General features: G+C 44.0%; 1 protein-coding gene across 3 annotated transcripts in view; it reads right to left on the bottom strand.

The window, feature by feature from the left end:
* The window catches only part of tle3b (TLE family member 3, transcriptional corepressor b), a 38,072-nt gene extending 25,460 nt beyond the window's left edge, over positions 1-12,612 (bottom strand). For all 3 annotated transcript variants that reach the window (XM_062989963.1, XM_062989964.1, XM_062989965.1), the window contains exons 1-5: positions 12,230-12,612; positions 11,611-11,737; positions 9,966-10,066; positions 8,957-9,020; positions 6,837-6,881 (exon numbers count right to left, since the gene is read on the bottom strand). In XM_062989963.1, coding sequence (XP_062846033.1) covers positions 6,837-6,881; positions 8,957-9,020; positions 9,966-10,066; positions 11,611-11,634 — 234 coding nt within the window. In that variant the 5' untranslated portion in view covers positions 11,635-11,737; positions 12,230-12,612. The remainder of the gene's footprint in view (positions 1-6,836; positions 6,882-8,956; positions 9,021-9,965; positions 10,067-11,610; positions 11,738-12,229) is intronic.
* Between the last annotated feature and the right edge of the window lie 1,951 nt (positions 12,613-14,563).

Here is a 14,563-nt window from a genome sequence, read left to right as displayed (position 1 = left end):
TTAAAGTAAATATTACAATCAGCAAAATTACATCGTATGTATGATGCACAACGTTAATGATGTTATTTTAGGTCATGAAGAGCTTTCACGATGGTTTCTGTACGATGGTTGATGAATGGTGATGTGATAGTTGGCGCTTCTTAGCTCAAAGTCTGGATCAATACACTGAGCTGTTAACTTAACGTGATCTTTATATATCACACGATCGGATCGGCTACTTTTAGGAAATATCGCCGATCGCATATTTTGATTAAAAATCGGCCGATACCGATTCATAGCCGATCGATCGTCCCATCTCTAATCTATAGAAGTGGATTACAAACTGATCAGTTTGAACATAACACAAAACGTGCATGATGCTAAGGGTGAGGAATACAACAAGTATATTCAGCAATTTGTAATAAATGATCAGTATCATGATTATGATTTTATTTAATGAGGAAAATAACTGGAATTAGGTTCAAATTGCCCTATAAGTTTCTCAGTACATTAAATAACAATGGTTTTAAAGCACTAATAGCCCACATTAAAAACATAGTGTAGGAATAGGCTTGTGGAACATACAGCAACTAAACTATTGAATATGGGTTTATTATTGTAAGGCGACAGTGCTACCCACTGAGCCACCGTGCCGCCCCGAAAATTCATGAAAAGTAAAGAATTGAAGAATTAAGACTAGATTTTGGTGCTTCATTATCCATGCGAGTTTAAAACAAACATGTTATGTCCTGAACCCGTCCATTTTCATGATAAACACAACATAAACCACCAAGTTTCTGTGCAGCTACTGTGGAAAAAGTGTCAAAATCTATGCAAAACGCCGCCCAGCTTTTCTCCACCACTTGAACAGCATCACATCGAACTATTTTCCATAAAGATTTGCATGAGACCACAAATCTTCAGTTGAGGCCACTAATGCACACGTGATTGATCGGCCACCACAGATGAAAAAGCTAGCTAAACTCAGCGCCAGCGCGCACGCTCCATGCTACAGCGACGTGAAAAAAAGCCCCCATGGTTTTGCCTTCAGCTACACAGATAAGGTAAAGGGAAGTGGGAGGGAGGGGGGGGGGTAAGGGTGGCGATTAGGTGCTAAGGTCCTCATTCAACGGCCTTTTCTACCGAGGCGTGCTGAAAGCTTTTAGTGCTGCTCCGTCACCCGGCGCGATAAAAAATAGGGCTGTGAAAACAGAAGCCCTTGAGCGCTGAGGAGGCTTTTTGCTCGGCTTCACAATTCCAGGTGCTCAGCTGTCTAGCACCCCGTGAAGAGCACTCTCACGCTCGCACACGCTCAGTGGCACACGGGGAGCCATTTGCTTGTTGCTACTGGCGTTGGTTGAGTGGAGGGAGACACTGATGAGGATTAAATATGGCAAAGAGTGCAGCTCGCACAAATCGGTGGAAGTAGAAGAGAGGTACAAATAACGAAAACAGAAATCTTTCTAGGGTCTAAGGGGGAGTCAGAAATGTTTTCTTTAGGTGAGATGGAGTTAAATTAACCCTCATGTTTTGTTTGGGGTCCCACGGACCCACGCGTCTATTTAACAGCTCAAAAAATAGTGTTTTTAAATCAGCTCGATACTTGAGATTGAGATTTTTATACTGATATTGTGTTGCAGCACATCTGTTTGGGGTCTCGGAGACCCCAGCTAGAAAACATGATTAAAGCCAATAGATTTTCACTCATTGTTGTGTTGATGGAAATAATCTTTGAGGTATTTAAATACAGTTAAAGTGGATTTAAATCTATGTAAAAAAGCTATTAAAAACGATTTCCTTCATAATTCCCAATAACACTGAATAAAAACCACACAACCGTTCCAGCGCACACAAACACGACCCACTCTTCCACCCCCGTGAGTCTAATCCTCTCTGGCCTGAGGCAGAAAGGCTGTATTGAGCACCGATGTCAGACCATTGTTAATGTGCAGCAAATCCTACCCTAACTGTTTATTGACGTCTATGTTTCCCAGAGTGCTTATCTCCTGGGAGCAGGGCCAAGGGTCACAACCCAACCAGCCCAACTCAGGAAGGGGGGAGTCCTGCCAGATGCTGCTGAAACCCCATATGCACACACAGACAGACATTTAAAACCAGCCCTGACTATGGTGATAGAACGTATTAAAGTCGAGCTCATTATAGACTCATTAGAGATAGTAATCAGGGTTTAGTCAATACAAACCCACAGTATTATAAAGTAAGACTTTTAATAGGGGGATTTATTAGACATTGTGTAACCCAGTAGACACAGGAACGTGGGGGGGTCAGATGTTAAATAATACATTCCTTTTACTAACAGTTATTAAAACAACGTTTTCAAAACCAAACCAACCTACTATGAGAATTAACTCTGGTTCTACTAGCATTGCTCTTTGATTGACATGTTTTACACTGTTATACATTCAATACTTCGTACCATTGTATTAAAATGCCTATTTTGCAAGCACAGTCTCCAGCGAGCTACTGACCTTGCCATGCAAATATAAGTCTGGAACAGAAGGTCACTGAAAACGGGTGCTCATTATTTAGGTGCATTTTCATAATTACAGTACATGTTTGACTGGTAAATTTCAAATTGGATTTGTGGTTAATCTCATATTTTACCAAGAAATAATATAGTTTTTTTTTTAATTACCCAGGACTGTTTGGTGTCATGGCTGGTATCTATTTAAGTATTTAATTGGATTTAATGCCATGTTTAACACAAATGTGACATATCTTTATAATTTGGCACCATTGGTAGGTTAAAACCGTTCTTGCATCGATGGGGTTTGCCCCCTGTGCCAGGGAAGAGGCTCCCTGGAGCACATCTTAATCTGCTGCCCAAAAGCCCTGGGAGATTGGAGGTACAGGTGGCACCATGACCAGGTGTTGAAGGCAGTAGCTGACACTATCCGTACTGGTATTCAGCAGAGCACCACGATCAGCTCCACACGAGGCATAACATCGCCTTTGTCGAAGCTGGAGAAAGACGGCAACCTGAGCCCAGGTCCTCAACTGGGATGTTAGCCTTAGCTCGTGACTGGCAGCTGGAGGTCGACCTAGGAAAGCAGTCGAGGTTCCCACAGCACATCGCAAGGACGTCACTCGGGCCAGATTCGGTGTTATCATCAGACTCTTCTGAGCAGGTGGTGTTAGTGGAGCTCAGTGTCCCCTGGGAAGACCGAAGGCAAAATATCTGGAGCTCACGGAGGAGTGTACAAGGAATGGGTGGAAGAGCCGCGGCGAGCCCATTGAAGTCGGCTGCCGGGGCTTTGCAGGGCAGTCTCTGCATCGGACGCTCGGCCTCCTTGGGATTTGAGGATTGCAGGAGAGGAAAGCCACCAAAAACATCAGTGATGCAGCTGAAAAGGCATCAAGGTGGCTGTGTTTCAAAAGGGATAGCTTGCTACTTGGACACGAGTCGGAAGCTGATCAACCTCGACTGGGTTGCCCAGGTGAGGGTGTCTGATGATCTAAGACCCGAAACACCCTATGATCCTGGGTTCATCACTGAAGATGTGTCCAAGTTGCACCACACGGTGTTTTCAGAACGAACGAACGAACGAACGTGCATTGTCTTGTGTAATGATTTCGTTTAAGGTTCCAGAAATTTGTACTTCTTGTCTTTCCCTGGTCTATTTAGGGCATTAAGTTAGGATGTGCTTTATCGTAATAGGTGTTTGGCAGATCACAGGTTAAGGGTTTTCCTCCTGTTATCAGGTGTTGGTGTGGCTGATTCTGCACCTTGGTATCCTAATACCCGGTAGGATAGATGCTACACTATAATATGCATCATGATTACTTAGGTTTGGATCTTGCCCCGAGTCACTGTTTGAGTAGCTCTGTTTTTCCTGTGTCTGCTTGGATTTCCACCCACCGTCCAAAAACCACACAGACATTCTTTGCACCGCACTGTTACCGAATCTCTGTTAGGTAATAACCTAGCCTAAGTGTGATTGCGCTTTCCTGGTCTGGTGCTTCCTTGAATCGCTCACTACAGGGTGCAGACCTATTTCATCCCACACAGCATCTCAATCTATGAGCCTACAGCCTGAGAAATGTCTGCTTCGACTACTGAAAAGTCGATCCGTGAACTGCGCTGTGGGTCCATACGGCAAGCGTCCGTCCACACCGAGACCCGAAGGAAGCCTGCCCCGGTTTGCTTTGGCTGGCAGACGAGTCAACCATCATCACCTTGGCAAACAATTCCCGGAAACCTCAATGAATTATTCACGTGAACGAGCTCTGTTTCGCTCCGAGCCCTCTTCCTTCGTCTCTCCAGACACAGACAGATCCCTTTAACGAAGCAGCTTTCTGTAAAAGCTTCGTATCGACGAGTGAAAGCTTCTACGCAGACTAGAAAAAGCATCCGTGGTGAGTATAGTTAATGAAAAAGAAGTCGGGAAAAGAGCGTGGTCTGCTGCGGATCAGCGGGGTGCCACAATAACGAGGCAGGCCGACGAGGCACGGTAATTAAAGAGCCAGACTCGATCCTCTTTAACGACGCCCCACGACTCACTAAGCCGCAACCTGACTGGGATGGACACTTACTCGCTTACATGCACACGCTCGGATTGAATAGTAATATATCGCCAGTAATTGCAAGTGGAAGTTGGCGCCTCTTACAAACAAATGGAAGGAGGACTGACTGCTGGAAATTGCCCCTAGGTGAGTTCTGCCCTCTATTGGATTGGCAGCCTGTTTAAGCATGCAACAACGGTCATGCATATCTCCTATGTAGACCACATCGCAGCACCATCAAGCAAGTCGTCGGACGATACGAAGACCTCCTCACTGAAACGGTATGGCCACGTCACAAGAAGCAACGGCCTTGAGAAGGTCATTCTGCAAGGAACCGTCCAAGGATCCAGAAGAAAAGGCAGGCAGAGACAGAAGTGGGCCGAGAACATCTCAGAATGGACCCAGAGGAGCTTTGCAAAGACCCAGGAGATAGCACATGACCGCCAAAAATCAAGCGGACTGTTGAACGTGTCAGCCCAGAGCCCCCGTGACCACAATCGGTCAAGGGACCAGTGACAGTTGCCACACCTTTCATACTAATCACCCATTTTACCTAACGTATGAAACATTATACTTAATGTCATTATTGTTGTACGAGTAGTGAGCGGTTAATTCACGCCCATGTGTGTGAATCAGTGATTAAATTCACTTGCCGAGAGCTTTATTGATAAAACAGCAGCTCACAAACCTGCCAGTTGATTAGCTGGTTTATTATCTATGCCTAAAGGAAATGCAGAGCTACTACACCCTTGTACACACACACACACACACATACCTGTGAACATTAACCTTGAGCAAAGTAAGTGTAATAAAGCCCTTATTAAGCATACCTGCCAAGTGACTCGCAATCTACCCGCTAAGTGAGATCCAACAGATTAACCTCTATACTCAACCTGGCCAACATTATTTGGGACGGGACAAAATAAAAGTTTAAACGTTTTCAGAATATTCAGATTACACTGTTATAAAACGTTCCACAACAAGCAGGTAAATTAGTAACAAGTGCGAGTTTGGTGACTGATCCACCACCAAGCGTCAGGTCTTTACACGCAGCGATGAGTTGTGTCTCACCACTGACAATTTTCTCTTGAAGTTTGGCACGATCAGTTCAAATAAATAAACTACACTTTGTTTCCAAAACACACAAAAACAAAACCCCACGTTTCCCCTTTCCTTTCAAAGCTGCATGAGCCGAAACGTTGCAAAGTTTCACAATGAACGAACACAAGACACGACTGTGGTCGCGCTACACCACCCATCCACCACGTGCTGGTCGTTCCATGTGGACGTGGTTACCGAAGCGTTTACGAGCGACACATGATCCGGCGCATGGTTCCGTCTGTGCTTTCAACCTCCAGCTTAAACCCCATCACAAACATTAAAACCACCTCCTTGTTTCTACACTCCACTTACCATATAGAAGCACTTTATAGTTCTACAATTACTGACTGTAGTCCATCTGTTTCTCTGCATGCTTTGTTAGCCCCCTTTCACCCTGTTCTTCAATGGTCAGGACCACCACAGAGCAGGTATTATTTAGGTGGTGGATCATTCTCAGCACTGCAGTGACACTGACATGGTGGTGGTGTGTTAGTGTGTGTTGTGCTGGTATGAGTGGATCAGAGTTTTTTTAACACCTTACTGTCACTGCTGGACTGAGAATAGTCCACCAACCGAAAGTATCCAGCCAACAGCGCACCGTGGGCAGCGGTGAAGATCTCAAAGATGAGCGACTCAAACAGCAGCAATAGATGAGCGATCGTCTCCGACTTTACATCAACAAGGTGGACCGACTAGGTAGGAGTGTCTAATAGAGTGGACAGTGAGTGGACACGATATTTAAAAACTCCAGCAGCGCTGCTGTGTCTGATCCACTCGTACCAGCACAACACACACTGCAGTGCTGAGAATGATCCACCACCTAAATAATACCCGCTCCGTAGTGGTGCTGTGGGGGTCCTGACCATTGAAGAACAGGGTCAAAGCAGGTTAAAAAGGATGTAGAGAAACAGATGGACTACAGTCAGTAATTGTAGAACTACAAAATGCTTCTATATGGTAAGTGGAGCTGATAAAATGGACAGTGAGGGTAGAAACAAGAAGGTGGTTTTAATGTTATGCCTAATCATTGTATACCAATTATTATATATATTGATTGTAGATCGGCATTCATGCCTTCATGTTATTACTCATGAAGAACTGCTAGTCCACAACGTCTCCAAATGTGCCTCTGCTTCATGTCATATATCTCCTTATGCTTGTACACAACTGGTTCATCTATTCCTTACATACAAACACCATCATTAAGCTGATGAAAATCTGAGCTTAAATACCTGTTTGTGCATTTCAATGTTGAGTCCATACGACATCTCATAGTACTGCAAGAGAAGAAATGGATATGATTTAGTAAACACACACACACATCAGCACTGCAACAGTACTATAAACGTTTTAGCAGTACAAGCATAGCTACTCTAAACACAAAGGAATGAGGGGAAGAATATGCGTCCTGACATTACTATAATGACTGAATCATTATGTCAGGCACACACACACACATTAGCGTGAAGAGAAATGATCACGACATGCAGGCTGCTGCCTGTTCCTGTTTTCAAGGTGACATGTCGGTGTGAAGTGGAAGCGCGCTTTAAATGTCAGGCACTTTCAGCCAGTAACGATACAATTAGCAAAAATCGGCATTGATTGAGAACAAATAGCAGTCACAAATCAGGACCCACGCTGCGGATGCATGCCAGCTGTGATGGTTTTGGGATGAGTCACAAACAGAACACACACACACACACACACACACACACACACACACACACACACACACACAGACAGAAGATATTGGTTTATCAATGAGTCACACTTTGTTTACACTTTAATCAATCTCCTCCTGCTGCAATCGGATCTCCACTCACCACCCTCAGATCTTATCGACTTCTATACAACCAGCTACTTTGGTCAAACGGTGCATTCTAACGTTCTTTTAAATAAACCGGTTACAGTGTGGAGGCTTTAGAGATACAGATCGAGTACGTTCCACACATTCTGTCTAACCAGAATGTAACTGGTTGGGATAATAGTTACAACCAACATTAAAATACCTGGATATCAATGTGGGTTTACTGGTTGCGAAATAACATAAATGACACTTTATTTTAACATAAATTACCTCTTATGAACCTCGTTTGCTTTATTATAACAAGACAAAGTACTGCAACACTTTTATGATCATCTTTCCAACCTAAAAGCTTCCAGATTTAAATGAGTACACTATAGAACCAATAGAATTCCTACTGTTTGTTTGTTTATTAGGATTATAACATCATGTTTTACACTTTTGGTTACATTCATGACCGTAACTGGTTCATTAGTTCACACGAGGTTATATCGAACACAGTCATGGACAATTTAGTATCTCCAGTTCACCTCACTTGCATGTCTTTGGACTGTGGGAGGAAACCGGAGCACATGGAGTAAACCCACACAGACACGGGGAGGACATGCAAACTCTTCTTGGACCTTCTTGCTGTGAGGCGACGGTGCTACCCACTGAGCCACCGTGCCACCCGAGTTCCTACCGTGACATTGTGATTAGTGCACGTATGCGGTTTGGGACGCAGCCTGCCACGCTCATTTATTTTATTTTATATAAGATCACCCATGTTTACTTTAACTGTACTGCAGCACTTTAAAACATGAGACTCTAGTTAGGTACATCTAATCTGTAACTCGCATCAGCTGATTTTCCTGCGGTCAGTGAGAATAACCCCTCCCGTCCGCATCAGACTCTTTATCTAGTACCGGCCTTTTATCTCCTACGGCCTGCATTCCGACGAAAAATAATATTTAACAAACGTACTGGCATGTCACGTCAATCCTTGCATGGCCAAATAAGATAAGAACGGCTGGTTAAAACAGTTCAGACTGCAGGAACTGCTGTCCACTCGCAAAGCAAACCCCAAAAAAACCCAAACAAGGGCGAACAGTAAGCCAATAAGTACTATCATTCTAAATCGATCGTTTCCAGCAGCATAATGATAGACATCTACTAAGAATTTGAATTGTTTACACTGCCACCAAGATTAAACCATACCTACCCCCTCAAGTACAACATTAACTACGCTAGACAACACAGGTCTGTAACACCGACTGTACATGGATTACAGAATTACAGACACCGTCATGTCAGGTTGTAATTCAGAACGAGATGAATTGTAGCCGGTCCTAAACTCTGACCCCGCTGGCATTTCACAATATAAGCACACACACACACACACACACGTACCTCTAATCACAACTGATCCTCACAAACTATCACTGCAAACACTATCAGTAAGATAAGCGAGAATCGTAAACACTAAACATTAGCCTGTGTGGCTGAACTCTGGCTCTGATCTTTTGGAGAACATGCTGATAACATGGCACACAGCATACGGGGCCTTACCATGACATAGTGACGCTGCATCTCCGTCTTTTCGTTGGCCAGTTTGTCGTACTCTACCTTGAGACTGAAATAAAGCAGAACATAATAAACAAAATGGTTAAGGCTACTTCATTAAAAACAATGACATCATTCTTAAGCAGATTTATTCATTCGTTCGTTTTCTTATCCGCTTATCCAATTAGGGTCGCAGTGGGGGGGTTTGGGGGGGGGCCTATCCCAGCTTTTCAATGGGCGCAAGGCACACAGTACCACCCTGGACGGGACGCTAGTCCATCGCAGTGCAGACACACATACACACACCCGTTCACCTACAGGGCATTTCGGTGTCTCCAATTAACCTGACTGTAAGTTTTTGGACTGTGTGAGGAAACCGGAGCTCCCGGAGGAGAACATGCAAACTCCGCACAGAGAGGACCCGGACCGCCTCGCCTGGGGATCGAACCCAGGACCTTCTTGCTGTGAGGCGACAGTGCTACCCATTAAGCCACCGTGCCGCCCGTAAGCAAATTTGAGAGCAATAAAAAAAGATCTGAATTATGGAAATTTAACTGACTGGTAACTGCAATAAAAGACAAACTATTAATCAATGTCAAAAACATCGTACAGGCTAGATTATAATTACACTAATAGTTTAGTTTTTATGTGTTCACTTGAAAAGGGTACAAACAACCAAAGTTCTTCATCTACCCGCATTCCCAAAGTCGCTGCTGCAGCACTGTGGGTGCAATGGCATTTACCCATGGTGCCACAGTACATTTTAAGACTTACATAATATGCCATAAAGCCACCCAAGCGCACAAGGTGCATTAAAACATGTTTGACTAGAATAGTGTCCTAATATTTATTTTTACCTAGAAATTGCTTAACAAGACAAGAAAGCCACAGTAAGAAATCTGTAGTTACATCAAAGTAAATACTAACGTAAACATTTCTATGAGATACTAAATAGATATTATATTATTATTATATTTGTATTATTATCAGTCTGAAGACATAAGTAAGTGCTCACCTGTGATATTGTGCTTGCAGGAACTGAAACTCATCTTTGATCCTGTCACAGGACTCCGCCACTGTGAATTTGAACCCAGGCTGACCGGGTTGATGAGGCGCCTGCAACACCGAGATCATTTCGCTCACACAATCTGTTCCAAAGTCAACCGATACTTCCAGGCCGTGCCTGCGAGACTACTCTGGCTTGCTGTCGTTACCGAAACGATCACCCCGATCTTTACATTAGACTCCCGTGCACTGAGAGTGAGTAATGTGACTCGAGGAAATAACCGCCCATGGTGTCAATAACACATTTCATGCTGCCTGATTCTTTGAAATTATTTCATCTCGCGGGGCTGGAGAGCAGTCTGTCAGAGCCGCGGCCGCGCGGTCCCCTGGAGCTCAATCCGGTAGTCAGTTTTGGGCTGGTGGGAATAGCTGCCATCACTCAACTGTATATTCCTGCACATGGATGGGTCACTGCGTCTAACGGCCTTAGAGAAAGATGGTCACCGTTTCCACCACCTTCATCATTTTTATTCTGCCTCTTCTTTCTCGTTCTCTTAGAAAACAGTTCCTCGGATGGTTGAGGGTTCTATGTTAGGAAACCCTTCGCAAGTTTATAAGTGTTTTGTACAAATACAGACTTACAAAACATTTGATAATGGTACTACAAATCAAGACAAAATATATTTAAGCACTCAATAATTAACTAAACAATATGAAAGAATGAATGCACGTTTACTTTAACGCTTGGACAAATTTGTACTGTCAGCAACTTTCTATCTACTCTCCAGGAAAGATAAAGCACTTTCAGCACTTAAGGTTCTCCTTGTGTTGTGTTTATGGTTACAGATTCTGGTTGCAGCTCAACATTTTCACACTAATGAACGATTTCGGGTTCTTGGTCGAACCATTCGTACTTTAATACCTCTGAACATTAATGGTTTCCTTTGGAAGGCAAATGGTTTTTGGCTAAACCATTTTAAGGAACCACTGGAAGGTCCTAAACAGCTTGGGATCTGAGAATACTAGCTTCCAAAAAGTTCACTAGATGTTTACTGATGAAGGTCGACTATTTCTATCTGAAGAACAAATATAGACATGAATATCAATACCAAAAACACTAAAGTAAGTTGGTTCCATAAGGGTTTGGGTTCTAGTTAGTAAATTATTATTAGAAGAACCATATAGATGCAGCTCAAACAGACATTCTAGAGTTCTCCTGGAGTCCTGTAACAGAAGGGAACTCTAGACAGACCCTTTATTAGGTTCCTTCAGCAAAACAAAAAACCAAAAACCCTAATTGAGGATCTTGTAGTGTACTAGTGTACAAAATTGCCTCAGATCATCAGACCACATTCAGACGCCTGGTCTTGGTCTTGGTCTTGGTCTTGCTTTGAGCTGGTGGAGTATTTTCATTCTGAACATAATCGGGCAATTGGTGTGCGCCCGGGCGTAGCAAACACGACCAAGAAGGGTTCCTTTGTTTATTCTAGCCCTGAACAAGAACTACTGAGGGGCTTTTGGTGCTCAGAGCGGTTACACATGCGCACTACAGCAACGTGAACATCTCAGAAAGGTAATCAGCTCGGTTTATGAGATAAAGAGAGAAAAATAAATGCACGCATACGTTATATATATCATTGAACCTGTGTACTCACCGGATGCCGGCCCTGTGGATACATCTTGGGTGTATCCTATCCGATGTGTGGGGTGTATTGGAGGTGTATCGGATCAGGGTCTCCTTCCACCCAGCCCAGCTTTCCTGTTCGAGTTAACCTCACGATCCTGATACAAACAGTCGAAATAAAAACACGTTGGCCGGATTGCCTAATGTAAACGTCCTGCCAATCAAAGCTTCCTGTTTGGGTTCATACTTCACTCAGATCTTGTTTGTTTTTACTTTACGATGATTGATCGGTCCGTGAAACATGTATTTATTTATTTATTATGATTTTAACGTCATGTTTTACACACTTCGGTTACATTCGTGATACACACATTCACGGACAATTTAGTACCTCCAATTCACCTCACTTGCACTGTGTACTGTGGACACGGGGAGAACATGCAAACTCCACACAGAAAGGACCCAGACCCCTCCACCTGGGGGTCGAACCTTGCTGTGAGGCGACAGTGCAGCCCGTCCGCTCGCTATAAAGACCGAAATTTGGTCTACAGGCTATATATACATGGCGCTTCGATAACAGGTTTCAAAACAGCAGGGCGATACAACCAAACCTCCGTCTCTCTCTCAGTAGCGTATCCTCGGTGTTATACCTTTTGTCTGGGTGAAATACTCCTCAAATGAGACAGAATGAAGACAGATATTCCCCCAGCGCTGAAATACAAGCGTCCGAACCGTCCCCTAGGTGCTGCCTTCGTGTTTTGTCGTGTTTTGTCGTGTTTATTCCAAGAACTGAAACGACTCCGGACGGCTGAGGCGCTTTTCCACTCCAACGGTCCAAAGCTCCAACGGTCGAATCCTTTCCGACGTAATAAAGCAACGATTCAAATTTTAAATTTCAAACTTCAAACATCAAAGTCGGCACCCTCTGATCACGAGTAACCGTTACGATTCAAAAAATCCACATCAATCGCTCGTCGGGAAGCTCAACGACGAAGAGAAGAGTTGATCCCGGGACCCGTGCGTGTCTCCTGCGCTCGCTTTCACCCGGTTTACTCCGCACCGCTCTCCGTACCTACCACACACAGCCTTGCCCACTGACACCAGGATTCAACCGGTCCAATCAAAACACAGCGAGGAGTTTATCTCGCTGCGCCAATCGGATTCGCCCACCCCACGTGGGGGTTTCCTCCGCCTTGCTTTGTGATTGGCCTGTACATATCTGACATCACGCTCGCCATCTTGGAGTTGAGCTTGTTTTAGACGAACAGCTTACAAAGAGAGACTGAAATTCGTTCTAAAGGAGAAATTAGCAACCGAAGCGGTTGATCAGTGTGACAGGAAAATAGCAAACAGGTTGTTTTGATGCAGATGTGCTATTTTGAATCACATCTGGCTTCTAAACTTGATATAATACTCTTGTTTTAGGTTAGTCTGCACTAACACACTGCGCTAGTGTTTTTATTCACATTTAGCACCTAAATATATACTAATAATAGATATTCCATATTCCTAATGACCGAAACAAATAAATAAATCCGTAAAATCAAGCCCGATTCATGCTCTTAGCTCAACAACAACAACAACACAGGCGCGTCATGTCTGCACCAATCAGCGTTATCCTGCCCTCCCACCCCCACGTGGGGTCCTGACCAATCCAAAGCAGGCTCATTTCCATACGCGCATCTGATTGGTCCCGAGCACCCAGGCTTGTCAGGCCAAGCAGCGCGTTGTCACTCAAGCCCACGAGGGGTGAGCGCTGACAAATGGCCGCTCCTCTCTCTCTCCCTGCGAATAGCGCCCGGAATGGCTGCTTAATTAGCTCCGAATGGCTTTTCCTTCCAGCTCAAACAATCTGTCACTACCATGTGGTAAAAAAGAGCCGTGCGTAAAACAAAAGAGGGGGAAAAAAAGCTAGCAGGGGCTAAATATCAGTTAGATTTTTTTTAACTCACGTCTGCATTTGTATTAGCGCTAAACAAAGCGTTTATTCGGCTCAGACCCTGGCACATGGCTGCCAACTGTCTTCTCATCTGAGCACAATGCCAGTCTGATTCCACATTTATGCTTTATGATGCAGTGAAATTACCTTCATTTTATTTTGCATTTAAATACATTTTGCATTTTTCAACACAGACTGTACGGGCAATTCTGGGAATAATATCAGTAATATGATGGAACAGTTGTCGCCTGTTGGGCCCTTGGCTTGAGCACGGCCCTTAACCCTGTCTGCTCCAGGGGCGTCGCATGATGGCTGACCCTGCGCTCTGACCCCAGCTTCCGAACACAAGCTGGGATACGCGAAGAATGACTTTCGCTGTGCTGTACATGTGTATATGCATATATGACAAATAAAGGTGTATTATTAAATCAACAGTGATGCTGGTATTACGACGTAGTCATTGGATGTGCACGTTGTCAGTGGGGTGGCCAGCCGTCCGGCTTTAGGTCGGACAGTCCGGTTTTTCAGCTGCCAGTCCTCCGCCCATGCAACGCTAGGACGGACACTTAAAAAATCCTCCTTTTGGAGTGAACTGGTTACAATTTTGATCGATATTATCTGTCGTTGGCTCAGGTACATGTTAAAACAAACGCTCGCCCACCACTGGCCAATCGCAGAAGGTCCGCCCTCTAAATGCTAGTCTGTGATTGGGTGGTTGAATTTCGCCTCTACTTGAGTCAATTAGTAAACTTTTTTAGAGTGATTCTAGTCTAGTCTTTTTATTAGCTGTACTACAATGGACTAAAAGTAATTAGGTCACATAGAGCCATCAGGCTGTTATTAGTGTGTGGTAATATACAGTATAATAAATATATAACAGTAGGTTTGTAGTGTAGCTATCAGACATTTAACATTCATTCAGTTTGTTTTTATTTTGGTTGTGACTGTGATGGGTTTGTAGCCAATCTTAGGACACTGGGTGCAAGGTGGATATAAACACTGGACTGGATGTCAGTCCATTGTGGGACAGCACACGTTTACCTAC

Source organism: Trichomycterus rosablanca, chromosome 27, assembly GCF_030014385.1.
Source record: "Trichomycterus rosablanca isolate fTriRos1 chromosome 27, fTriRos1.hap1, whole genome shotgun sequence".
NCBI lineage: Eukaryota > Metazoa > Chordata > Actinopteri > Siluriformes > Trichomycteridae > Trichomycterus > Trichomycterus rosablanca.
This window is presented reverse-complemented; position numbering and strand designations above follow the sequence as displayed.